The sequence below is a fragment of the Sebastes fasciatus genome, chromosome 19, assembly GCF_043250625.1.
Source record: "Sebastes fasciatus isolate fSebFas1 chromosome 19, fSebFas1.pri, whole genome shotgun sequence".
Classification (NCBI taxonomy): domain Eukaryota; kingdom Metazoa; phylum Chordata; class Actinopteri; order Perciformes; family Sebastidae; genus Sebastes; species Sebastes fasciatus.
The window spans coordinates 19,816,910-19,843,113 of NC_133813.1; the positions used below are offsets into that span (position 1 = coordinate 19,816,910).

The 26,204-nt window shown below is 39.3% G+C and overlaps 2 protein-coding genes across 13 annotated transcripts in view; both read right to left on the minus strand.

Annotated features, from left to right (window-relative positions):
- Positions 1–12,342, minus strand: part of rabgap1 (RAB GTPase activating protein 1) — an 84,393-nt gene extending 72,051 nt beyond the window's left edge. For all 4 annotated transcript variants that reach the window (XM_074617230.1, XM_074617229.1, XM_074617228.1 and 1 more), the window contains exon 1: positions 12,187–12,342. The gene's annotated coding sequence lies outside the window, so the exon portion shown is untranslated. The remainder of the gene's footprint in view (positions 1–12,186) is intronic.
- A 3,645-nt stretch (positions 12,343–15,987) lies between these two features.
- The window catches only part of rc3h2 (ring finger and CCCH-type domains 2), a 32,538-nt gene continuing 22,321 nt past the window's right edge, over positions 15,988–26,204 (minus strand). For 8 of the 9 annotated variants that reach the window (XM_074617064.1, XM_074617063.1, XM_074617058.1 and 5 more), the window contains 7 exons: positions 25,213–25,350; positions 23,220–23,384; positions 22,862–23,120; positions 22,098–22,182; positions 21,358–21,565; positions 20,966–21,129; positions 15,988–20,852 (listed from right to left, as the gene is read on the minus strand). In XM_074617064.1, the coding sequence (XP_074473165.1) occupies positions 20,711–20,852; positions 20,966–21,129; positions 21,358–21,565; positions 22,098–22,182; positions 22,862–23,120; positions 23,220–23,384; positions 25,213–25,350 (1,161 nt within the window). In that variant the 3' untranslated portion in view covers positions 15,988–20,710. Of the gene's footprint in view, positions 20,853–20,952; positions 21,130–21,357; positions 21,566–22,097; positions 22,183–22,861; positions 23,121–23,219; positions 23,385–25,212; positions 25,351–26,204 lie in introns of all 9 variants that reach the window. The other variant, XM_074617066.1, reaches the window with a different exon arrangement.

The window sequence follows — 26,204 nt, forward strand, 5'->3', positions numbered from 1 at the left end:
ACTGACAGCTTAGGCTTGTTCTCTTTATCCGTTCAAAGAAAACTGAGGAAATGAGAGACTGGTATTCATCCAAAAGTCCTGGGTGTTGTTTTTCACTTGTGTTGCAAAAGTGAAGTTGAGAGGCAGGGTCACAGCGTACGATGATTCGTCATGACCACTTATACTGTCACCCTTTGACCTCTGAAAGTTCCCTCAACAAAAAGCCAATGGGATTTTTCCATTGGGTTTTGGATTATTGCAGAAAATAAGCTCTGTGGCAAACACACATACTGTATATGATACTTAACATTTTGTTCAGCAAGATAATCTTCACAAAGGAACACCACTTTTGTGATTTTGAATGTGTGAATGCAATCGCCACAAGTAAAAAGCCAATGTTAGGCTATAAACAAACTACACCACGGTCGCAAGAATGTGAGTATACACAACGAGGCTGTAAAGGTCGACAAGTCGACGTGATGACGTATAGCAGTCTCATTTAGCCACTTGTTTGCAACCGCCTTTTTTAAGACACGTAAAGGCTTCAAAATTCTCGAGTGGGGTATTTATTGATGTATTTTATGTCTTAGAACAAAACATTAAAATCTCTTAAGCTTGTGTTAACCACTGACCTTATTTCAGGCAACAAAATAAAAACCCATTCAAAAAACCCATTGACTTTGAGACAAGGGAACCGGAATTGCTAAAATGCTTAGGAGCTGTAGTACTCTATTGCATGCTAAATGCCTTGCACATTGTCATTCATACGCTTTTTTGTGCAAACGGGCTGAAAAAAAAGATATGTTGTTGCCTTTCAGTTAAGGGGAATAACAAAGAAGTCATATGGACTGACACAGGTAATTGTCATCCTGCATCATTGGCTCTACATAGACCCATGGGGGAAATCAAAGACCAGTAAGTGACAGCACCTTATGTGTTAACTTCTCTAGTATCACAAGGAGCCCATATAGAAATAACTAATAATGAGCTTCCTGTCAACAGTTGACAGAAGCTTCACTGCTACAATATACAAAGCACACACAAGCCCAACACACCTCTGTTTTATCTCCTCTTCAATTCCTAACATCATCGGAAAATCCCAGCACTCAAGTGCAATGCATATGTGTTATCATGGTTACCAAATAATCCTGCATAAATATATACGTCTCACACAGAGCAAGTGATCGCTTTGTTAATTATAACAACTTTCAGCATGGTCTTTAATTCTGCAGAACAGAACACTTCAATATATTACTTCAATAACATGGTTAGGCTTATAATATAGGCCTAGTTCTGCAGTGATTCAACATCTACCTTCTAGGACTACGTTGGTGTGTACAGACTGTGATTGATTGAGCATGTTTGGATGTTTAGTCTATAGCTACCGTCACAAATTGCGTCACACATACAAAATACAAATTGCAGGGCAGAGCTGAGCTGAGAATCGTAAACCTAGCATCTGACTCAATCCAAGAGGGAAATTTACATCACTCCTCATCCTCCTGATCTTCTCCGGCTTTTAATCTTGAAGAGACAGTGCAGATGTTTACTCTACTTCTGGCTCAAAGGCAGCTGCTTTCCATTTTTAGCACACTTGTCCTCTGAGTGATTAGTCTAGTTCTTCTTCCTCAGATTATGTGTTGATGAACGTTACGTTTCTACATGTTTGGCACTTCCTTTAAGCATCTTTTCTCCATGCTTAGATAGTCCTCATACCTCAAAGAGGGCCTATATATAGTTATATAGTTGTTGGTGCATGTAAAAGGTATGCAAAGTTACAAAGCCTAAAGTCGCCAGCCCGCTAGGGCTGAAGGATTTTGAAAAAATATCAAATTGGAATTACTTTGACTGATATTGCAATTGCGATATGATTTGCGATATAAGGGGGAATGATAATTATTCTCATTTTCATTGAAAAACATATTAAAATGATTATGGTGTTATTTTTGCAGGGAACTGTACCAAACAAAGAAGTCTGTTGAATATGATGTGTAGGCAAGGACATCTCTGCAGCATGACAATGTTTAATTTAAAATGGTATTTTGACATACATCTTGTCTTTAACAAATATTGCACCTCCTGCGATTTGAAAATTGCAGTAGGCCGAATTGCAATTTCAATAAAATTTAAATTAATTGTGCAGCCCTAGTCTATGCAAAAGGGAGCTACTCTCCCTCACGAAACACTGCTCCTGAACTGCCTGAAACGCCTTGCTCGAAGTCCTGCCTTTTCTTCCGTGACGTGGTGATGTCACCAAGTACAATATTTGCATAATACCTGCCAGCAGCTAGTTTGGCACGCCCTCAAACAAAGCTAGTTAGAGCGGAGCTGGAGCGGAGTCCAAAGAGTTTGGTTCGGTTGACCAATCACAACAGTGGGACAGCGGACCGATAAGAGCAGACTGGACTTTTATTTGGGGGGGAGGGGGGGCGGGGGGGCTAAACAGAGCGTTTCAGATAGAGGGTGAAAAGAGGTGCTACTGTACAGCCGGTATGAGAAAAATAGAGCGTTCTTTGAACATTAAAGGTCACATATTATACTCCATTTAAACTAGTTATTATAGGTCTCAGACACCTCCAAACCATGTCTCTGAAGTTTTTTTTTCAAAAAAACAATCAGATCATGCATTCCAGCATGTCTCTATAACCTCTGTTTCAGCCCATTTCCAAAAGTGCTGATTTCTGTGTCTGTAGCCTCTGTCTCCTCCCACTCTGCTCTGATTGGTCAGCGTTTTCTGTCAATCAAACGTCCTCAACAACACAGCGTCACCCTCCCCGCCCACCTCGCGGCCTGAGAGGAGTGGAGAGAGAGGAGCTAGAATAGAGCTTATAAACCACTTTAAAGTTTATAAACCAGAAACTTCACCCAGCGCACGTTACCGGAGGAATCTGATCAGAAATCGGCGACACATGATGAACATCTGCGGTCCAGATTCCAGGTTTTCCTGACGGTTTCTCTCAGGTAAATAATACTATTTATATCTCTGTTAGTTAGCTCAGTGTTTACCTCATGCATCAACTCTGTAAACCGTAAACATACACTCTGTTTTACGTCTGTCTTTACAGATCCATCTGTGAGAAATGACCGACAGAATCATCCCAGAGGAGAGCAGACAGCTGAGAGCAGATGGCTCTGTTTACATGGAGATACAGAGCTAACCCATTAGCATGTAGCTAACCCGTTAGCATGTAGCTACATGCTAACGGGTTAGCTACATGCTACCGCTATGACACGGTGTGTAAACACAGCGACCATCAGGGTGGAAAATAGAAGATGTGAAACAGTAGTCAGTTCATTATTTCTGCTAAAAGATAAATGTATGGAAGATCAGAGTAATGGTATATTATTTACAGTAGTAGCTGTCTCTGTGTTACCATGACTACAGACCACCGGAGCTTAGCTTACCATAGTTTACCAGAGCTGAAGACTTTCTCCTGTACCATGTTAACATAACTAACTAACAGGTGAGATGATTACAAATGCTGTGAATAATTAATATTGTCATCTGTCAACTCAAATAAAGTTTGACTGTGAAACAGAAATGTGTTGTGTTGCTTACAAGTCACTATTTACTACCTGTAATCTGCTACATGCATGACATCAAATATATAATATATAAATATCACCTGTTTAAACAGTGTAATTACATAAAGCCTTTGTGAATGAACATGTTATATTTAGATGATGGGAGTACATGAAGCCTGTTCTGCTGGTTCTTGCAGACTAACTGTAGGAGCTACTTTGCTCAAGTTAGGTTGAGGAGGAGAGACAGTGACGCGCTGTGGGGCGGGGTCAGCTACTGAAGGTTCTGCTCTGGTTCGACCAGGAAACCCTCACGTGGCTTGCATTCCCTAATGACGTCAGAATACAAGGAAAAAAGCGAATTTTTTTTCTGCACCCATTTCCGGACAAACGGAGGAGGAGAAAAAGAGAGAGGATGGTCTTTTATGATACTATGGTGGCCTGTAGACACACTGGGGACAGATATTGATGTTTAAAAGACATGGAAAAGTGCATTTTGCATAATAGGTGACCTTTAAAGAATGTAAACATGTTCTAGTAGAAACTCATGACCTTGTAAATCTACTAAATAAAAATACTGTTTGGTTAGAAAAGAAATGAGACAGTAGCCAATCACTTTTTTTATGCCCAGAGTTAATCCTTTCACTGGAGAGCAATGTAGATCCTGAGACTTCACAACTTGTGAAAGATGGCAATTAGCTTCACTAATTCATTCATGTTTCAAGCAAAAAACACTGAAATCTCTATCAACCTATGCAATCGAGTCTAGACAAACACATGCATACATAAACAGAAAAGAAAGTACTGTTTCATGCTGGCTCACACACACGCACAAGCAGCTGTATGATGAACACAAATAAGCACTCACCCGAAGGCGCACATGTGCATGCACACACAAACCTCATACTCTATGTCTCTATGACTAGCTGGCGGCTCCGACAGGCTTATAATGGTTGCCTTGTCGCCCTGCTTTCCTCCCGAGCCTCAGCAACAGCCCTCTGCCTGCTCCTGCCAAGCTACACTGTTCCTTATCAATGTTTTCAGTGTCTTGGTACATTTCCAGCAAGACACACAATCCATTGCCTATCATGCCAGAGATTGTTACAAAATTAGCAACAGCGTTTCCTATCTAAATGCCTAAAAGGTTCCTAAATGTCTTAAATTGGAAGACATTTCTAGGCCTGTGGGGCAATTTTCTTGAACAAAGTCACACTTTTAAATTGATTTTATGCACATCACATTCGCTGCAGTATTCCTCCAGCCACACCCTTCCTCTTCCTCCTCTTGTGTATGTCCCATTCTTTGTTTTAAATCTTTATTTGCACATCTTATATTTTCCCCCTTTTCTTTAACTATTCTCTGACTTATTTCCCATGTTAGAGAGTTGAAAAGATGAGAAGAAAAGCAGGAAGCACTTTCCTCTGTAACTCTGTTGTGTGTATCACCATGACAACAAGACCCTTGTCATCTATAGTGGTTAATTTGGTGCAAACCACCAAAGGTGGTGATAGTCATATGTCAGCTCTGAAAGGTAATTCTGGCTCTAAGACTGATATTTTGAATCTATTACTTCCTTAATAAAATACTATCACTCTATATCAAATGCACTTCCCTGAAGAGACAATTTTGTAGACATAAGGCAACAAAAAGTGAGCGTGTGCACATTTTAGAGTTAGAGGAAGACATTCATTACATTTTGAATGTCAGACAATTTTGAAATTTAATACTGCAACTAAAGATTATTGTCATTATTAATCTATCTACCAATTTTTTTATTAAACAATTAATCATTTTAAATGTTCACCATGACATGAAATGAAATGAAATGTAAAATATTTCAATTTAAATGTTTAAAGCACAGGGGGGTACCGGTGAGGGTTTCTGGACAATATCTGTCATTGTTTTGTGTTGTTAATTGATTTCCAATAATTAATATATACATACGTTTGCAAAAACAAGCATATTTGCCCACTCCCATGTTGATAAGAGTATTAAATACTTGGCAACCCTTTAAGGGACATTCTGAAGAGATAAAAATATGTGATTAATTTGCAATTTGAAAAACTGAAAAACTATTTTTCAGGGTTGCAAACCAAGTTGTCTAGTGTGGTAGGGCTGAGCTTTACTAACTGAGCTGACAAACAAAGCGATAACAGCAGTTATGTTGATGTAGTCTGGGTGTGTCCTGCAAATGGATCACGCAGAGTACAGTTTCATGTTGGGACCAAATGACTGACTGACAAGAGTGACCTCTCTTAGCTATTTGTCGCAGTTAAAAACAGGTGCAAAGTATTTGAATCTGTAACAAGCATATCTTATTCGTGCCGGAAACCTATGCCTTTTCTTTTTTTTTGCCCTGCCAACCATTCTCTAGCTGAACGGGCTGTTCTGGGCTGCCAGCTGGGCCCTGCGTGCACCTCACAAGGGAGAGGAAGACACAGCCAGACACAGCCAGAGAGCATTCAAGCTTGCAACACAGTCCCTTTCGACTCGCCTCTCAGCAATGATTTCAACCAGGCAGAGATAGCAGCACGGAGAAAGGGAGAAGTCAGACAGCAAAAGGAGAAAGAACGATAGAAAAAGGCTGAACTAACATAAGGTGAGTCACAAGGTATAGGGTACAAAAGAGTGGAGAAAGAAAAGGGATGGAAGAGGAGGAAACGCACACACATGCTGTCTCTAATTTACATCTCATTTGTCATCAAGGAATTAAACCTCTGCATCGTCGACCTCGAACACTCAGTGCAGGCCTGCCTTTAACATCTGAAATGGAGCACTGGCTGCAACAAACCCCTCCACTGTGAGATACTGAGCTGCACAATGTGTGGTTACAGATGTGTTTAGCACTACAGTGGTTTATGTCTGCTGGTTTATAAAGAACAGAATTATGGCTTATAAGGGAAACTTTACACCTGTGTGTGTTTGAGTGGGTACATGCTCTAACAACAAACAGTCGTTAAGGGTGTTAGGCCTCTAGAAATTAGGACTGAAAGCAGCAACTGATACTCGGTTCATATGCGGTTAAAAGGAAAGAGCAGGTTTATTATATAGCCGTTTTATGTACATTCTGCAGAATAAAAGTGAGAGAAAATGCATTAGTTTCACTCTCAAAATACCAGATATGATGACCAGTTATATAAGCATTGGCATTCTACATTATTAAAGGGTGTTATGTAATCAATACTTTCATTTATTTTCTTTTAAAAAGGAACAAAAAGGTGTTGTTAAAGGCAAAATGTGTGTAAAAAATACCATCCATCAATCCATCCATTATCTGTAACGCTGTAACGGGGAGCTGGAGCCGATCCCAGCTGACATTGGGCGATTGCGGGGTACACCCTGGACAGGTCGCCAGACTATCACAGAGCTGACACAAAGAGACACCCTCCCATTCACACCTACGAGCAATTTAGAGTCAACAATTAACCTAACCTGTATGTCTTTGGACTGTGAGAGGCAGCCAGAGAAGTGTCAAAATACAGTTTTAAATTAAATATTGTGGTACTGCATGTCCTGGCCTTCACATAATATCGGGAAAACATCTTTGTTTGTTACGGATCTCCACAAAAACCATAACATAATCATTTTAATATGTATTTCAATGAAAATGAGAATAATGACACACAAATTATCATTCTCTCTAATATCGCAAATCATGTCGCCATCGTAATATCAGTTAGATTCAATTCGATATTTTTTTTTTTTTAAATCGTGCAGCCTTAGTCATGATTGCCTGATTTCTAATCCACAGAAAACTCAATTATATTGTTCTTTCCCCTGAACGACTTTGTTTTTTTACTCCATATTACATTAGACTTTTACAATACAAGGGACTGGCCGTGGTTCAAGAAGTAGCCTGGATGCAATGTGACTGTGAAAGGAACTGAAAACACTGAGAATACATTTGTGGGTGTTACATGTTAGTCTCTGTACACGCACATATATAGTCACAAACAAACTGCTTGCCACTACTGTGGGTCAGGAAGTCTAAGGACTGAAATAGCACAATCATAAAATCTAAAAATCAACACCAAGATAATGTTCCTTTCCTACTAATTAAAAGAATCAAATGGTAAAATAGTTAATAAGCAATCAGTGATTCATTTCACAACACTGATTAAAGTTCTTGCCCTCCTGGGGTGATGGACTGGAGGTCTGAATAATTTGAAGGAAATGTATTCATTTAAAATACAGGCTTTATCAATTATGCATCTCAGGGTAAGTCATTAGATATCATTAAAGCAAACATTGACTTTTCTGATCTGAATTATTAGCAGTTTGTTTTTAAAAGACTACACACTGAGACAGAGATATAATATAAACGGATATAAAGATATAAACAAAATAATTCAACAATGCTTCTAGATGCAAGAAGTTTGGTGGAAGCAGGTCAGTCACTGGGTGAATTTCCCATTACTGATGCTTTACCGGATCAAGCCCAATTAAAGCATCTCCGTAAAGCTACACAGAGAGTTGTGGATAGACTCCCCAAACCTAAAATATTTCCTCCAAGCTCATTGTTGATGTTTTAAAACTGTGATTAGTGTTGAGTCAACCGTAAGCGAGGAAGATATTTCGCAGACAAATTCTTTACACTTCTGTGTATCTTTTAACTCCTCTCTTAGCCATGAAATATCATGCTTTTGACCCCACATGGTCTCTTTTAACCTCGTCCACACAGCAACTGCGAGGAAACACGAATCCACTACGGTTGAGCTCCCCGCCATTCAGGCTCCGCCAGCTCCCCAAATGACAGGTGCATCTGAGGGGCGTTGTTGGGACTTCAGAGCATTCAGGGATCAGTGCAAACTCAATTACAGATAAAGCTATAATAGGAGGGATACAATGGGGGGACACGCTAAGAGAAGGGATGTGTGAAAGGGTTCGAGAAAGTGCACCAAGCATTAGATTTGACATATTTGCTTCTGAGGAAGCGGATTAATTTTTATTGTATATAATTATGGTGCATAAATTCTGCATTTTATTATGGCTTACTTTAGGAGAGAAGCTGAAATGCAAATGCTGAAATTATGCACCCTGCGAATCTGTGCATGAGACAGTAGTGGCGGAAGTGTTTTAAATAGTAAGATTTTGGCGAAATGCATGTATTTGGTAAGTACTGAGAATACAACTGAATAAACGAGACTTGCATTATACTGCACGAGTTGTGTGAAAGTTTGTAAACAGATTTTTTTATATAGTTTTTCTGTTCTTAAACCTGTCCTCCATTTACTTCAATTCATCAAGGATTTAGTAGTTTTGGGCCTTTTTTGGATTCTCCGTGGGTGAAGTATTCCTTTAATATCTTTTATAGTGTTAACTTTGATCAAATGAATAATTTATGCACTTGTTCCCATAATTCCTCAGACTGCATAACTGAATGATCATTAGAATAATTGTATTGTATTGTGCTCTGGTTTTAAACAATTGCTTAAAAAAAATGGAAAAAACTATTGTGTTTAAGACCAATATTAAAAATGCATGTATCTGTATAGTATTGGCTTTAGCCCAAATGCGTAAAAAAAATATATCATACTCATACTGGCTTAAAAAACCTAATAGAAAATACATCTGACAAAGTACTCTGCTTTTCCCTCCTCTCGTACACACTGACTGTTGTCAATACAGCAAATATTTGCTTACACACAAATCTGGGTTGTGTGTTTTTGTGCACGTGTCACCTGCTTTAATGTAATACATCAGTTTCAGGAAACAGAGCAGGAACAAGGATTTGAGTCACGTGAAGTGACAGTTGGCACCATGCATGACCTGTTATCCACTGCTGAGAAGTATTTGAAATCAGGAGACAAGAGCTACTGGTATTGACAACAATCCTTCCTATTCTTGGCTAACAATAGTATTAGACCCAGGCATTAAGCTAATGACAGATGGTTTGATGCTGTAACAAATTGTGTCTCACTATCAGTATCAATTTACGTTGGCACAACTTGCACTACTTATGGCTGATTGAAAGAGCTGTTCGGTGCTAACCCTAAAACACAGAACCTTTTGAAATGTTGAAATCAGGATCAGAGAGGTTGCATTAAGAAACGATATCCCTGAAAGATTCTCCTAGAATAAGATAACACATTATCAATATGTTATTAACCTAGTTGTACAGTTAGTTTATTGTATTGATTTTGCTATTGTAATGAGTGTTTCTGTGCCTAACTAGTGGGACTGTTAAAAGGTGTCAATGGGGTCATTCAACATACAAAAAAATAATCAAGCTCATTCAAGCTAGGGCTGCACAATATATCATTTTTTATCATCATCGCAATGTCAACTTAAGTACTAAACACATCACTAAAAACTGCAATATTGCATTCAGGGATGTTTTAGTTAGTTGAGAGTATCTATTGAAAACTACACATTAACTATCATTCTTTTTTTTTATTGGTACGTGTGTTCAGTTCAATTTGTTTGATAAAAGAATGTTGGAAATAATTTATTTTCATTTTTTTTTTTATTCAACAAGCAATTTTTTGTAATATATCAGAATACTGACAGCAAAAGAAAGGCATAACTGAGTATACTTAAATATCTGTTTATCGTAAGTAATATCATTATCGCGATATACAACAATTGCATATTTTCCTCATAACGTACAGCCCTAATTCAGGCTATGCTTCACAGCAGACATGTCAGACAGACACTCACGCCACCGCAGAGACTTCTCAAAACAATCCCTGCTGGTCCCTCCCTCATCATGTGACAATAACAGAACTTCAACTAACAAAAACATAGCTTGGATTAAATGCTCTCTGTGCCAAATTACTTAATTTAAGAAAGATTCAAAAGTTAAATTCCAGTCAGTAAGTATCTGTAGGACACTTAGTATATTTTTTTACACTCTGCCAAAGCCTATATATACACTGAATGGTTTCATGTTGTGTTTATATAACAATCAACCCAAAAAAATCATTAAGTGAGTTAAAGTAGCCTAAACTAAGCTATTGAGCTATCAATGTTGTTGTGTGATTTCTTCTAATTGTACATCTCTTATGTCTCTATTATTGTTTTTATAATTTTTGTATACCTTTACCTCTCCTGTTTTTCACTCTGTTTGCTGATGTTTGCTGATGTTGCTGCTTTGACACCTGAGTTTCCCTTCGGGGATTAATAAAGGTTCATCTTATCTTATCTTATGTCTTTATTATATATGTCAAAATGAACTACCGGTATGTATGTAGTAAACTCCCATGGTACATAAGAAACAAACTGGTTAATGTGATCATCAGTGCATTTTGAAGACTATTACTGAATATGTAAAAATGCCACAGAAAATCACAGATCAGTAACCATAATAAACCATACCATCAGCCTATACACATAACACATCAAACAGAGCACATATAGTTTTCATTTTGATCTGAGCTGAAATATTAACAGTGACAAATAAATTAGGGAAACCAATATGGAGAAAATATTGTACATGTCTACAAATATTGTACATGTCTAATTGTACATGTCTTTATTATATATATGTCAAAATGAACCAGCGATATGTTCTGTATGTAGTACGCTACCATGGTGCATAAGAGACTGGTTAATGTGATCATCAGTGCATTCTGAAGACTATTACTGAATATGTAAATATGCCACAGGAAATCCCAGATCAGTAACCATAATAAGATAAGATAATATAAGATAAGATGAGATAAGATGAACCTTTATTAATCCCCCAAGGGAAATTCAGGTGTCAAAGCAGCAACATCAGCAAACAGAGTGAAAGACAGGAGAGGTAAAGGTATAAAAAAATTATAAAAACAATAATAGAGATATAAAAGATACAGAGTGAATGGGTGAACATAGTGTGTACAGTCTATCAATAAATAAATGTAGTATGTACAATAAATAAATGTAATATGTACATATGTGCAGTCTAGTAAGTGGGTTATAAACTGTACTATCAGCCTATACACTATGTTGAAAACAAAAACAGAGCATATATAGTTGTCATTTCGATCTGAGCTGAAATGTGACAAATAAATTAGGGAAACCAATATGGAGAGAATATATATATAAATATATATATATATATATATATATATATATATATATATATATATATTGCTTAACACATAGTAGTCACAGCTCTCAACATGGTTATTCTTATCAGACAGATATACTACTAGTTTAATTGGCTTTCTGGTCTCACCAGGTGCACCACTTAATCTGGATACAAGCACACCTGCTACACATCAATGCAGCCTGTTCAGCCTCCATTCATTCATTTTAAATCTGCACAGCTCTTTAACGGTTACTTAATTAACGGCTACTAACGGTTACTAACGGTTAGCGTCAGTTAATTTAATTGTTGTATACCGTTGGGCGAGGCTAATGTAGCAGTTAGCCGTTATAAACCGTTCGCTAGCAACGATAGCTTCTCAGCAGACCATCGAGTCAAAGTGCGACAACAATGTGAAACTGCACAGTGACAAACTAACCAAACTGTCCCGTCAACATACAGCAAACTGCAGTGTGAAGGCTGGTGAGTAAACCCGCTGACTGGCCCTTTCTGAAGCCTTCAAACAGGCCGTTACTGTATGTAGCTAGCTGGCTAAGCTAACATGCTAACCCTGCTACTTAACAACCAACAGACGGGTTGATTTGTTGTGATAACTGAAGAGACAGCTGCGTTTTACGGTGACTTTACGTGTGCAAACATACAAAACAGCTTACCTTTATTCCCACGGATGTATTTGTTCCAGTGGAGGTTGGCACAACATTGCACTTTCCCCAATAACATCAGCAGCCAGCAGCATCCAGCCGAGCTGTAAACACTAGACCCGACCAACCCGCTGAGACGCCCACTGCGCATGCGCCTGTCAGAGCACCTCTCTCTGGTCTAGTGCTGAGGAAGCAGGAAGGTTGGCATTACCTAATGATAGGATGGATGGATGGACATGATGCAAACTACCATCCTATCTTATTCACTGTATCTTATTTATATGTACAGTACATGAATGTGGGTATATGTATGTGTGTGTATATATAAACTGGGGGGAAAAAAGTTCTGAAACTTGTGTTTGGTGGATTATTTCTCTGTTGTAAAAATGCTAATTGGCATTGTATTTTACATTGTTGGAAAGCCTGTTTATTTACCTTCACAATGATGTCCAACAAAAAAAAAATCAATCAAATCAGGATTGCATTTAGCTGCGCACAATATCTAAATAATGTAAAAAAAAAAAAAATATACATATATACATACATACATACAGTACATACATACTGTACATATCCAAACAAACCCATGTGTACATACATACATAATCGTTACATATTCCCAAGAACCCTATATATTTGGGGTGCCATGTGGAGAGAAACAGAGCACCATATCAGATTGACAGCAAGCTAATATTGATAAATATAGAAATAGTAAGAGTAATCCTATGAGATAAACAAATATACATGTATATATGCATACACACGCTCATATACCCACATGTTCATGCCCATACATACACGTATATATTGCATATAAACTGGTTACAATGCTAATTGGCATTGTATTTTACATTGTTGGAAAGCCTGTTTATTTACCTTCACAATGATGTCCAACTTGTAAGGATCATGCATTTGTGTGATGAGCAGCACAGCTGATTATGTGGGTAGCGCCCAAGAAAAATTTGCCAAAATGCTCTGCCAATGGTAAACAGTGTATTCTGCTGTTGGTGTTGACTCTTGTTTTGAGTTGTTTGGTGGATTGGATGATTGAACTCTCTATCAGTAACAAGGAACAAACAAGACATGTTAGCTATTTTACACTTTATTCATTTAATACACCGTCAGGAGCCTCAGTAGCGGGTGAAGGGCAGTCATTGCAGGCTTCCTGGTAGCCTTATTAGACTGTTTACCATTGGCAGAGCATTTTGGCAAATTTTTCTTGGGCGCTACCCACATAATCAGCTGTGCTGCTCATCCCACAAATGCATGATCCTTACAAGTTGGACATCATTGTGAAGGTAAATAAACAGGCTTTCCCACAATGTAAAATACAATGCCAATTAGCATTGTAACCAGTTTATATGCAATATATACGTGTATGTATGGACATGAACATGTGGGTAAATGAGCGTGTGTATGCATATATACATGCATATTTGTTTATCTCATAGAATTACTCTTACTATTTCTATATTTATCAATATTACCTTGCTGTCAATCTGATATGGTGCTCTGTTTCTCTCCACAGGGCACCCCAAATATATAGGGTTCTTGGGAATATGTAATGATTATGTATGTATGTACACATGGGTTTGTATGGATATGTATGTGTATGCACTGTATGTATGTGTGTATATATATATATTTGTGTGTATATGCAGGTATGTATGTATGTATATATGTATATATTTAACTTATTTTTTTTTTTTTTTCCCATTATTTAGACATTGTGCACAGCTAAATGCAATCCTGATTTGATTGATTTTTTTTCCCCTCTCTGCTACTGTAGGTGTGTACCCCACGAATAGGGGAGACTCCCATCACGGACTGGATTTTTTTTAAAGCTTGAAAACAGAGCCATGAGGAGGAGCAGAAGTCTAGTTTTCTCTCAGAACACTTGATATACAATATGCTGAAAGGTTATTATGGAATTTTTGCCCAACGATGCCAAAAACATTCTGCCTACTGCAGGTTTAAGTCTCAAGTCAGGTCATTTCTGTCACTACACATTAGTAAAAAAAGTTTGCTTCAGCATTAGCACTCTAATGTAATCTCACATAATTCAGCAGTTTGGGCGGTACCGTTTGCACAGCAGTCATTTGTAAGAAACACACCCAATGCTGTCACTGTGTTGTGGTCATGCTGGCCCTTCCTGTCCAGCCTGTCAGGGCTTATTGTTTCACCAGAATTGGACCAGGAAACATAAAGCAATCCTCTTCTCCTTTTTAAAATAATAAAACCCAAGTCACTAATTGAGAGATTGCTCCTCACACTCACACACTCGCAAAGCTAGTTAGGTGTATTGCAGATTTCTGAAAGGCAGTTTAGAGATTTTTAGCACCCCCTTGTGTTTTGTTAACTTTCTTGTTTTCCTGATTAGATTTAAATACTATAGACAGTGAGAGAGGTCCGATACAGTATCTCCCTGACCAGGAAATCCAAGAGCCATGAGCAAAAGTGAATAAGGTGTGTGAGTGAATGCAACCGCAACATTTTTTTACATAACTAATGAGAAGGTCTTGGTATCTATGTCACTTTGTCAAGAGTCAAGTCTTCACAGTAGCGTTTCAAAAACCCAATAAGAAACTCACTGGTGAATATCAATAATGAAAGTCTAAGAATGTGGAAGAAATATGTTCTCCTACTCCATATGTATCTGGGGTTTATATTGGAAAAATCTGCCACATTAAGTTGAAAAAAGAACATTATTAAATAAATACAAGGTCTCAATTCTTCAGGTATCTGCAGCTTTGACATTTACTATCAGGGATTTTTCACCAGCTCCCAAAACTTCAGAGTTATTAGATAAAGTACTAATGAGCTATGGGAAAGGCCATGAGGCATCTTATTCTATGATGATCAAGAGCGTGGGTAATGGGGCAATATATTAGCCCTTAAGAAGATGTGGGAAAGGGATCTGAACCTGACATTGAATGATGAGGAATGGGATAGGATATGTAAGAACATTAAAACTATGTCAAGGGACGCGAGGGTTCGCCTCATACAATTTAAAATAATGCATTGCTTTAGACTTGGGTTAAAGGACCCCCCAAATTGCTAGCGATGCAAGTCTGAGGAACGTGATCCAATTCATGTTTTATGATCCTGTCACAAAGTTCAAGAATTTGGGGCTATATGATAATCTCTTTGAGATTTCGGAGACCCAAATTCCTTTAAGCCACTACTTTTAGGTGATGGATCGGTCTTAATAGGAGGAGACAAACATATTACAAGTTGGGTCCAAACTAGTATTTTGATAGGCAGACAGATTCTCTCCTCTGAGGATGTCGCCTGAGGGTATGCCTCCAGTCAAAGAATGGGCTGCTGAAATGGCAAGAGTGGCAGCATATAGATGGTTTGGAAGATTGAATATTAGTAAATGGGGCAGGTACTTAACCTTTTTGGAGAGTGCCTGACATGAACCAAACTCTGTGGGGAGTCGCATATTTTGTGTATAGTGTTTTAATATAAGCATGGAAAAAAAAAAGATGTACTTGTATTGTACTTCCTTATTTTGCGATGGTCTTTTTGTTGAGTTATTTATTGTTTTAATATGTGTTCCCACTGCATATGATGGAGAGTATTTATGTTGACAACCAAGGACACTTGTGTATGTGGTGACGATGAGTTGTGGGGTTTAGGGTTGAGGGGTTTGTATGTATATTTTGAGATGAACACTATTTTGTATCAGAAAAAAAAGAGAATCATTAAATAGCGTACTGTTTCAAAGCCTATGAATTGGTTGTGTTATCTAATGTCATATCATGTCACAATACCATATTCACAAATGACGACAGGAATCATAACGAAACATAATTTGTCGTTGATTTATTGTGGCATGCAATTTCATGTGCCTTTTCATAATTACACCTTTCAGTGCAACACAGAAGCAATACGCTGCTCGGCCAAGCCATCTGTAAGTCAGTGTAATACAGATGAACGAGCCAGGAAATGCACAGAAGAATCAGTCAAATCGGTCAGTCAGTCAAACAGTTTCATCAATCATTAACAGCACATCATAAATCATCATCATCACAGGTTTGACTCACTCCAGTCCTGCATTACCGTACAGTCAGTAAAAGGGAAACCTTTCACAATGTGATATTTCCAAGGAAATAAATGGAATACGTAACAGTATTATTCATTACGGGTACATTTTAAATATGCTGTCTCTTAAAAGGAGTTTATTTTCCTCATTCTGAAACATTACACAACTGCCCCGATGATTTTAAACATTTAAATATATCTGATTATCACAGGTTGTATAAATGAGCGTCTATACTATATAAGTCCATCTAATGATGGTGCCAGAACTGTATACAATGACGGATGTGTACCATCTCTTAATAGTTCATTTACATTTCAATCGAACAATAGATTTCGCAAATAAAATGTCTAATACAGACATGAATAGTCAGAAAACATCAGTTCATCATATGTTTCACAATCAACAAACAGGCTTTTTTCCATATAATATAGAATAATGAGACACTTTCTTTGTCTAATAAAAAACGGTTTCAGCAAATTCTCAAATTCAAAACAAAAGAAGCTGACTTAGAATATACCGAGGAGGAAAAATACCACGACAACAACCAAATGGTGGTCATAACGATAATAGTCATAATAATATAATCTCTATCAAACAAGAATTTTTCATGAGCAAACAAGTAAACTGCTGCAAGCAAACTTCAGCACTTGACGTGGCCACACAGTGGGCATGTGCAGAACTCTTAACAGCGCTGGGTGTGTTGTATCACAACTACAGAATCATCAATACTCCTCCGCCGTCACAAGAGGGACTATATCGCATGCATGACGCAGGATGCAGGGAGGATGGGGTGAAGGGAAGTTGTGCACCCGCTGGCAGTGATGGGGGGGGGGGGAATTAGTGCAGTGCAATTGGCCACTACAGCAGTGCTCTTAAAGGAAACAGGGAGTATCACTTTGACGTACTCACAATACTGTTTTTACATACAGTAGTGCCCAGCCCTTTCCCAAGGGAACAGGAATAGCACAGCCAATATTGATACAGAGAGGCAAAAAAAAAAAAAAAACACTGGTAAAGCAAACACTGGCAAACAATATAATCTCTAACCCGTTTACGCTTTGGGTTGTCAGTTATCAGCAGGTGAAATTCAGGTAAATACTTCCACAGAATATTTAATAAGGAGTGATGAATATAGAAAAAGCCAAAGTAGCTGGGCAACTTAATAAGTCTTCCCTGAGCGATTCAGACGGAAATGGATCTATAGCCTCCTCTAATGGAACAAAGCAGAACTGCACGAGAAGTGTCTCACTCCTCGACTTCTCCTCCTCACATATAGTTTACAGGCGAGGGATATGAAAAGCCGTATAGGAAAAATCGCAGGGGATTGATTGTACTGTACTGCACTGTACACAACATGGCACTTACATGTCTTCAAAAGGTGAAGTTGTAAACAGATGCAGAGCGACAGTAGGTAGTAGCTGAGCTAATTTCATGACTTGGGGGAGCAGCAAAATCCCTGCACCATCTTTAGAAATGAACCCTGCAAAAGACACTGAATTGTTCAGTCCAGTTCTTCACTTGTGTGGGTGGAAGATAAGGGAGAAACCCCTAAAAAGGTTACCGGTTCACTATTTCATTGTTCATTCGGGTTAATAAACTTGAAACTTGGAGGATAAGCAATCCTCACAAGTTCAGCCGTTTTGCCATCCTCTAAAATGGGATTTAATGTAGAGATTTTTGAAAAGGTACAGTAGCTCAGGTGAGAGGAAATGAAAGAGGAAAGCTGGAAAGATTCAAATATTATACAGCCCCCCTCTTCTCATTCTACACAAATCTCATAAGATTTAGAATAGGGTGTAAACAAACTGTATATTTGAAATGGATTTTCACTCTAATTATTAAAGCCGTTAAGACGAAGACATGATAAGATGCCTCATATCTATAAAAGGGAGTGAGGCAAGGCCGGGCTGTATGGAGATCGCCCATAATACTGCACAAAATGACAGTGAACTAGACAGCGTACTGATGACAGCGCATCCGATGGCCGGCGAACACATGGAAACATTAGTCAAGGCGATCAATTTTGTCTCTAAAATACAGCAAAAACAAAACAAGAGTAACAAAGATCCTGATACAAAATACCCCGACAAACAACTTCACAGAAGTTAGCAATGCAATTAAATAAAAGAAACTGAAACTTGTTAAAAAGTTAAACAAACACATACAGCGTGACGAAACACAAGAAGCGGTGTCCCTCGCTTTGGTATGCTTGAAACACCACGCATGACCTCTGAATGTCGTTTACATTAAAAGGTGAAAGCACAGAAAACGCCACAAGCTTACAAAAAAAATGTGATTTCCAGTTTCTGAGATTTACATGAAAGGTAACAGCTCTGAAACAGAGGACAGGAGTCTGTCAGCGGGCACGGACAAAAGTCACTGTAGAGCCCGATGTTTAGGTCTGTGTAACACCAAGGAGAGAAAGGCCACTGTATTGCATGTTTGTGTATACTGTGTGTGTGTGTGTGAATGACGGCACACATGTACTGTGTGAGAGAGAGAGAGCAGTGAGACTGTTCCTAACTTACAGTCAGCAGGATTAAATGCCAGGACCACTACAGGCACACTAAGATGAAACAAGTTTTTAATGTGGCTTGGATAGAAATCTACGAAATTAGCCCCAACTGGAGCTGAAAATACAAATTTCTGCTCCAAAATTGGTGATTGGTATTCTTTAGTTATGCAGTATGAGTCATCTAAGAACAAGGTAGTATGGTATGGACAAAAAAAAGTGTACATGCATCTTTGTTTTGTTGTCATCCCTCCAGTGATCGATGATCATTAACAAATTCAGTTTATGACTGCGCTGTTGTGTTCTGCGATCTCATGACAGTCGCAGGAATTAAGAGGTCGACATATGACTCATTAAAGATAGAGCTCCTTTGGGCATCAACATAGTGAAGACCTCTGTTTCCTGCAGTTTGTTTTTTTTATTTTCTCAGAGGGTTGGAGCGCCCCTGCCCATTTATCTTCTAACGTCTATTTCTTGATTTTTTCACGGAATACTTAATGTTTACGCAGCAATACATCAAAAGCTATACTCTAAATCAGGAGCATTGAGCTGGGCGAGGGCCAGTTACCATGTACGTCGGCTTATGGAAACAAGAGATAGCAAGGCATGGAAAATAATTGTCAGATATTCATAAGGTGGCAACTAATTAAGGATGCACCGATACCGATACCAGATTGGGTATCGGGTTGATACTGACTTAAATAGCTGGATCGGGTAATGAGACAATAGGGCCGATCTATTCAATTCAATTCTATGTTTATATACTATATACATTATATACTGGAATTTGAATTCCTGTTTAAGTTTTGACCAATTTTGTTGCTGCGTTAAAAAGGTTTACACTTGAATTGTAATTCCTGTTAATTTTTGAAGATTATTTTTTACCAAGTTCCTGGTGTACAATTTATTATTTTAATAAATAACAATTCACTAAATTCATATGTATGTATTTATTTGTTACATTTAGTTTTACAAAGTTAGGAAAGCAATGTTTAAGTCAAGTCTGTTGTTTCCTTACACATAAGAGAATGATCCCAGTCACTTCCACACCGTGAGGCATACAGCTTATTAATTAAACACTGGTATTGGATCGGTACTCGTAATCCCAGGTATCGCTATCGGTATCGGGACTGAAAAAGTCGGATCGGTGCATCCCTAGTGGCAATGACTGATAGCTTTGGATAAATAAGTGTCTCTAGACCAGCGCCTGCCTTGGAGGAAACAGACACAAGAAAGTGAGCAATTATATACAGTAAATATAATCATAACATCATAAAAAGAATGATAATTTACTGTACTTATATTTACTATCCCAGGTACCCGACCTTAGTACTGTGACCAGGACATTATTTGATAGGAAATGTTGGGATCTCAGTCCCTGCTCTCAATCCATGTTACATGAAAAAAAAATTAGGAATAAGTAAAGGAAAAGATTAAATTCTAAAGTTAACTTTAAAAGTGGCGCCTACTGTTTAGGCTCTTGCTGTGTGACGGACCATGTGAAATGAAAAAAAGACGCATTGAACATAAGTCCGTCTTTGTCAGCCATGTTGAATGACAACAAACTAGATGCTGTGTAAACCTCAGGACTACGATGTCATGTAAAGTGATTAATTATGTGGTGTAGATGCTGCAGCCTTTCTCCTAAATGTGAACAAACATGGACGAGTTCAGCATCTACTGTAAGGTCAAACTGGACGTGTGCCTTACTGGGCATAAACAGTGATACAGTGGAGCTGTACATCGGTGAAAATCAACACTTGGGAGGCAGGACAATGTGTTTTTCTCTTGCTCCTTACGACGACGCGGCGCAGCACAGTCTGTTGACCCACATCTGTCAGGTTTTACTTAGGCATATGATTGACATATATGAAGGCTGGAATTAAACGGTATTCCCTTTAACCAGGAATCTGGTTATGGGGCAAGCGACTCAGCTCTAGCTTTGGCGCAGGTCAGTGTCCGACTTTGTGTCCCCCTTAGCTTCCATTGAGCAGCATCTCTGTCCCGGGCGTTTCAGGACAAGCCCGGGTGGAAGCGTCCCCCAGTCGAGGAGGTCCGGTCCGCAGCACGAGCTTGCCGAGACCTCCTGAGACCAACCCTCCAGGAGACAGGGACTTCCTGGGAAGCAGAAAGACAGGAAGGAAGGAATGACAGAGGGAAGTCAAAGTCAAGTCAAAGACGACTCTGACTGAGGGCGACCCTGTGAAACAGCGATTACCGTGGTAAATCACCTGAAGGCCATCTTTTTCAGCAGGTGAGCGTCCATCTTTTCTGTCGAAGGACCCTCTGTTTGGGGGTGCTCCTCCACAGGAGAAGAGAGGAGGGGAGAGGAGCAGGGTGGCGGGCGGAGGTGGGAAGCATCCTGAGACTGTGGGGTGGCCAGGTCTAAAGACTCCTGAGAGTATGAGATGATAAAGATGACGATAAGTTAAGAAGATGATAAGATAAAGAGGTTTGGTTGCACTTGGTTGCATTTAGACTTTGAGTCAAAATGTTCTGATTGAGGTTGGACAAAATCAACTCCAATCTTGGAAACATCCCTTCAGAAATACTCAAGCCACATCACAGATATAGTGTCCATCTGTATAGCTGCTTATAGTCCATCACTCTGGTGTGATTTTACCTGAGACTTGATCTCCTGGTGGTCTGAATCCTCCATGTCAAGAGCGCACAGTTCGAGCTCGATGTCTCGTTCCGGGTCCGGTTCGCTCTCGGCCCGGCCCCGATCCCGGCTGTAGGCGGTCTGACGGGCTTGCAGATCAGATACGATTTTCTCTCCGCTGCTTAATGAAGTTCGACGGCAGTGAAGCTCTGATGCACAAAGCTGCTCACTAAAACACATAGAGATACAGATAATTGTATGTAAAAGTATAGTACATCGAAATTGTAAATTTCTTGGAATCAATATCCTTGGCATTAGTAGAAAAATTGCATTGTGCGTTAATACAATACAGCAAAGTGTAAAAGTATATTGGAGAATAAGTTGTGCGTTAGAGAGACATCAGTGCAGAGGGCTATCCTGACTCTGTTCCTTGGCTGCCCAGCTGGCAACACTATTTTAGTCTGACCACAAAGAGGAAACGACTGCAGCACAATGAGACAGGAGAGCGGGATGAGAGAGGACGAGGGAGAGCAAATGTGTTAAGAACAATCAGGAATGGACTTCTACGTGTGCCCAGGGGAGAGAAAGCTAACCGATAACTGTGAAATTGCTTTAATCATGTTCACATCATTTTCTGTACTGAGGTGTGAACTTAAAGATTTGAATTGTTTCCTGTTCAATTCTCACTTCTTTCCATGGGGAGTTTGTGTGTTTCCCCAGAGTTCAACAACATGCAAAGTCCTGAAGGAGACGTGTTGTACCTCTCTAGGAAACTGGAGTGGCTGGAAGAGTCTGATCCTCTGGAGCTCCACCTGTAGTCGCTGTGATCCAAGTGGTGGTTGTAATCTTTGAGAGAAAAACAAAGACAGAAAAATGTAAAAAAAAATAGAGAAAAACAAAAACTAAGCAAAATTTACCTTATATTAATATAGATTAAATATGTATCATGTTTTATGCATCTGTATATTGAACACAGTTTACAGATAAAGGACAGTAAATAGTAAAACAGCTGCATCCCAGGATGAAATTTCCAACTTTAGTTTAGAGACTTAAAGGTCTTATTGACATTCGTCTACATTTTTATGTAGACGAATATTTTTTTAAAACAATATATCTACAGAGCCTTTAGAAAAGTGCTGAATAAAAGTATGGCTTTTCCTGAAACAAATTATTATGATTGTGAATTAATCATTTTAAAAAAGATATCCAACGTTTGGTTCCCACTTCTAACAAGGCTTGTGAGCCAATAGTAAAATGACGTTGGTATCTCTGGGTTGTCAGTTAGTGTGGAAAAAGCGAATAAATGGCTGAGATTGACAGTAAGTGCCTGGCAATGACTTGTGAAGTAAGTGCAATGGAACAGGGGAGGGAGAATGCGACATCTAGTGAATGAATGTTGTCAATGTTGTACCTTTAAAAATAAACAAGAAAAAAAAGCTTAAACAAAATTAAAAAATCCAAATAAAAAACAACAACATAGAACATCATCATGGTGACATATGAATAACAAAGGATCCCTCCTCACCTTTAAAGTTGATGGGCGTGGTGTTGGCGCTGCCCTGGCAGGCCGTGGCTTGGATGGGGTCAGTGGTGTGGTAGCCCGTGCGAGACGCCCTGGAGATGGCACCCCACTTGGAGATAATGGGCCCCTCACTGAAGGGAATGATCGGGTCCTCGTCTTTCAAGCGCCGGTAGTGATCCAACGAATGTAGCCATCGCTTTCCCACGCCGCCGCCGCCACCACTGCCGCTAACGCCGCCTCCACCGCCGTTACTGTCCAACTCCTGCATGAGATAAAATACTGTTGGAACACATCCAATACGCTGCAGCAGAGATATCGAAATTAAAATAATAATTTGTCTTCAGTGTCTTCAGAGTCTCACCGAGTGCTCTGAGCAGGAGTGAGCCGAGGTGTGTGCGAGCGTTTCGGGCTCAAAGGGGCTGAGGCAGGGGCCGATGGTGCCACAGGACCACGGAGAGTAGTGAGCTAAACTTTCCTCGCCTCTGAACCTGCACCCCACACACTGGCCTCCGCTGCTCTCCACATGCTGAAAGACAGAGAGAGAGACATTTGAAGGGACAGTATGTAACATTTCTGGGGATCTATTAGCAGAAATGGAATGTAATATTCATATCTTTGTTTTTATCAGTGTATAATACCTGAAACTAATAGATTGTTGTATTTTTGTTAGCTTAAAATGAGCCCTTCATATCTACATAGGGAGTAGGTCCTCTTCACAGAGTCCACCATGTTGCTCCGCCATGTTTCAACAGTAGCCCAGAACGGACAAACCAAACACTGGCTCTAGCGAGAGCCTTTCATGTTTTTACACTATCTGAAGCCGTAGTTCTCTGACGCCCTTGTGAAACTGTGGTAATGTGAGCCACAGTGCAAAACCTTGGTGCCGCCAGCCGCCGTCTGACTTTCGTTGCTCCTAAAGTAGTGTTATTATGGTATGGATGGCCTCTGAGCAAGGCGAACGGCGTTACCGCGGTTTTGCACTCGGCGGCTGATGTTACCGCAGTCTTGGAAAGGGAGGAGTAAGCGGAGGGTTATTCAGTTGGTTGCAATCTGCAACCAAACCACTAGATGTCGCCAAATCCTACACACTGTACCTTTAATAATGATGGTGAGACACGCACCTTAGATTGTGCATGCTGCTAAGCCTATATTCATCAGCCAAACATTTGTTTTAAAGAGACAGGAAGAGAGATGCCCAGTAGCAGTGTTTTGGGTTATTATTAATAATAATAATAATAATAATAATAATAATAATAATGATAATAATAATAGCTTTATTTATAAAGCACTTTTCAAAAAGAAGTTACAAAGTGCTTTACAAAGACATAAAAAGCAAGAGAAATTAATAGGTAGTGATAAATAAAAGGGATAGCAGCTGTTTGCTCAATACAGTACATGGGGCACTATAGGATAATTTTCGCTCCTAATATTTTGCGATGTAATATCAATGACTGTTGGGTTGGCACACTGGCTTAGCGGTAAGCACCGTCACCGCCACCAGTTTTTTCCAGGTGCTCCAGTATTCTCCCACAATCAAAAGACATGCAGATTAGGTGAAATAGAGAACCAGAGGTGTGACTGTGAGTGTGCGTGGTTGTCAATGTCACATGTGAAATGAATATTAAACACAAGGTGTACGTTTTAAGAGGGCTCCTACACCTCATATCAGCCTTTGTTGCTGACTAATTTGAATTTAAGCTCTCACTGCCAGCGCTGCCACTTTGCTGCCGTCCCCATTGCAAACACTGGATATCATTCAATAGAACTAACTAGTCTTTTCACCGATGGTCTTGTTAGCTTATGTTTATTATGCAGAGGCATCGAAATTAAATTGAGATCAGTGCACCTAAAACACTTAAAAAGTCCTTGTGTTTTTCTTGAATCAGCGCTCAAATTGTAAAGCGGATATCTTCCCAAAAACATATCTGCCGTGCCGTTAAACAAAGCTGAAAGCCTGAGTCACTGCTTGTTAAAGTCTCTCCTCTCGCTGTCTCTTTTTCTCTCTCGCACACACGCACATACACACGCCCCCACATGCACATACGCCACAATTGTGCAATGCTATGATATCTCCCTCCACAGTTGCTAAGCAACTATCCCCCCACTTAAATAGCATTGGGCACAGCTGAGGCGCAAGCTTTTGGGATGGGAATTAAATCCTACATATCTTTAAAAATGGTAAAAATGCACAAGCAATTTATTACTCTCACTTTCAGGTGCCTGCAGACGTGACACTATTAACAAACTGGTCACGGTGGCGTTTTAATTGTAATTGTCGCGCCTCTAAATAAACGCCCTTAACGATGCTCTGTGTGTTTGTACGTGATGTGTCGTCTCTTTTATTTGCTTTCTACCTCAGTTCCAAAATCGATGGTGAAGATGGGGGAGGACTGGGAGGGCCTGTTGGCGTTGTGATGGTGGTGATGGTGAGCCCACTGCTCCTGCTTCCTTCTGAACAGATCCTCGTAGCCGAGAGGAACGCGGCCATAATCCTGACACGGGGAGCGTAGGACGAGACAGGAAGTGCGAGGAAGCAAAAAGAGAACAGATACTTATATTAACATAATAGCCTAATATATTTAAACGACAGTTTAGCGATGATGCCATTAGGTAGCAAACACATCTGACTGAAACTATAACTGTTAACTGCTGTTCAGAACCAAATCAGACTGTTGACAAATACATGACTAATACAGTATATGAGGTTTCAGTTGAATCCGATTTGTAATCAATCTTTTCCAAACTTTAGATTGCATTTTATGTTTGGTCTAGGTCTAGACATCGGGGCAGACAGAGGAGCCTTTTTTGAATATGTGGGGGTGGAAACAATAAAAACAGCTGTCCAATAAAATGCAATAAAACAACTCTCCAGTAGAAAATTGTCACGCTTCTAATGTTCCCTTTTTATCTAGACCCTAGAGAGCTGTTTGTTCAGAAATTAAAAGTATTGTAGTTATTAGTGGTCTTGTATTAGCTTGCCATTTAGTCACCTTATACTGTACACACAGGTGGTGGACACAAAAGGTATATTGAATATTTTCATTGCAGCACTGCATTGCATTGCAATGTATAGGTGTTGCTTTAACAAAATGTTTGTTCTCTCCTGCAGAACTGAGAAAAAGTCTTTGCTTAGACTTAAACCAGCAGTAGGCAGAATGTTTTTGGCATCATTGGGCAAGAAGTTCCATAATAACCTTTCAGCATATTATAATTCAAGTGTTCTGAGAGATAACTAGACTTCTGCACCTCCTCATGGCTCTGTTTTCAGGCTTTAAAAAATCTAGCCTGTGACGGAAGACTTTGGCCAATCACAGGTCATTTCAGAGAGAGAGCGTTCCTATTGGTT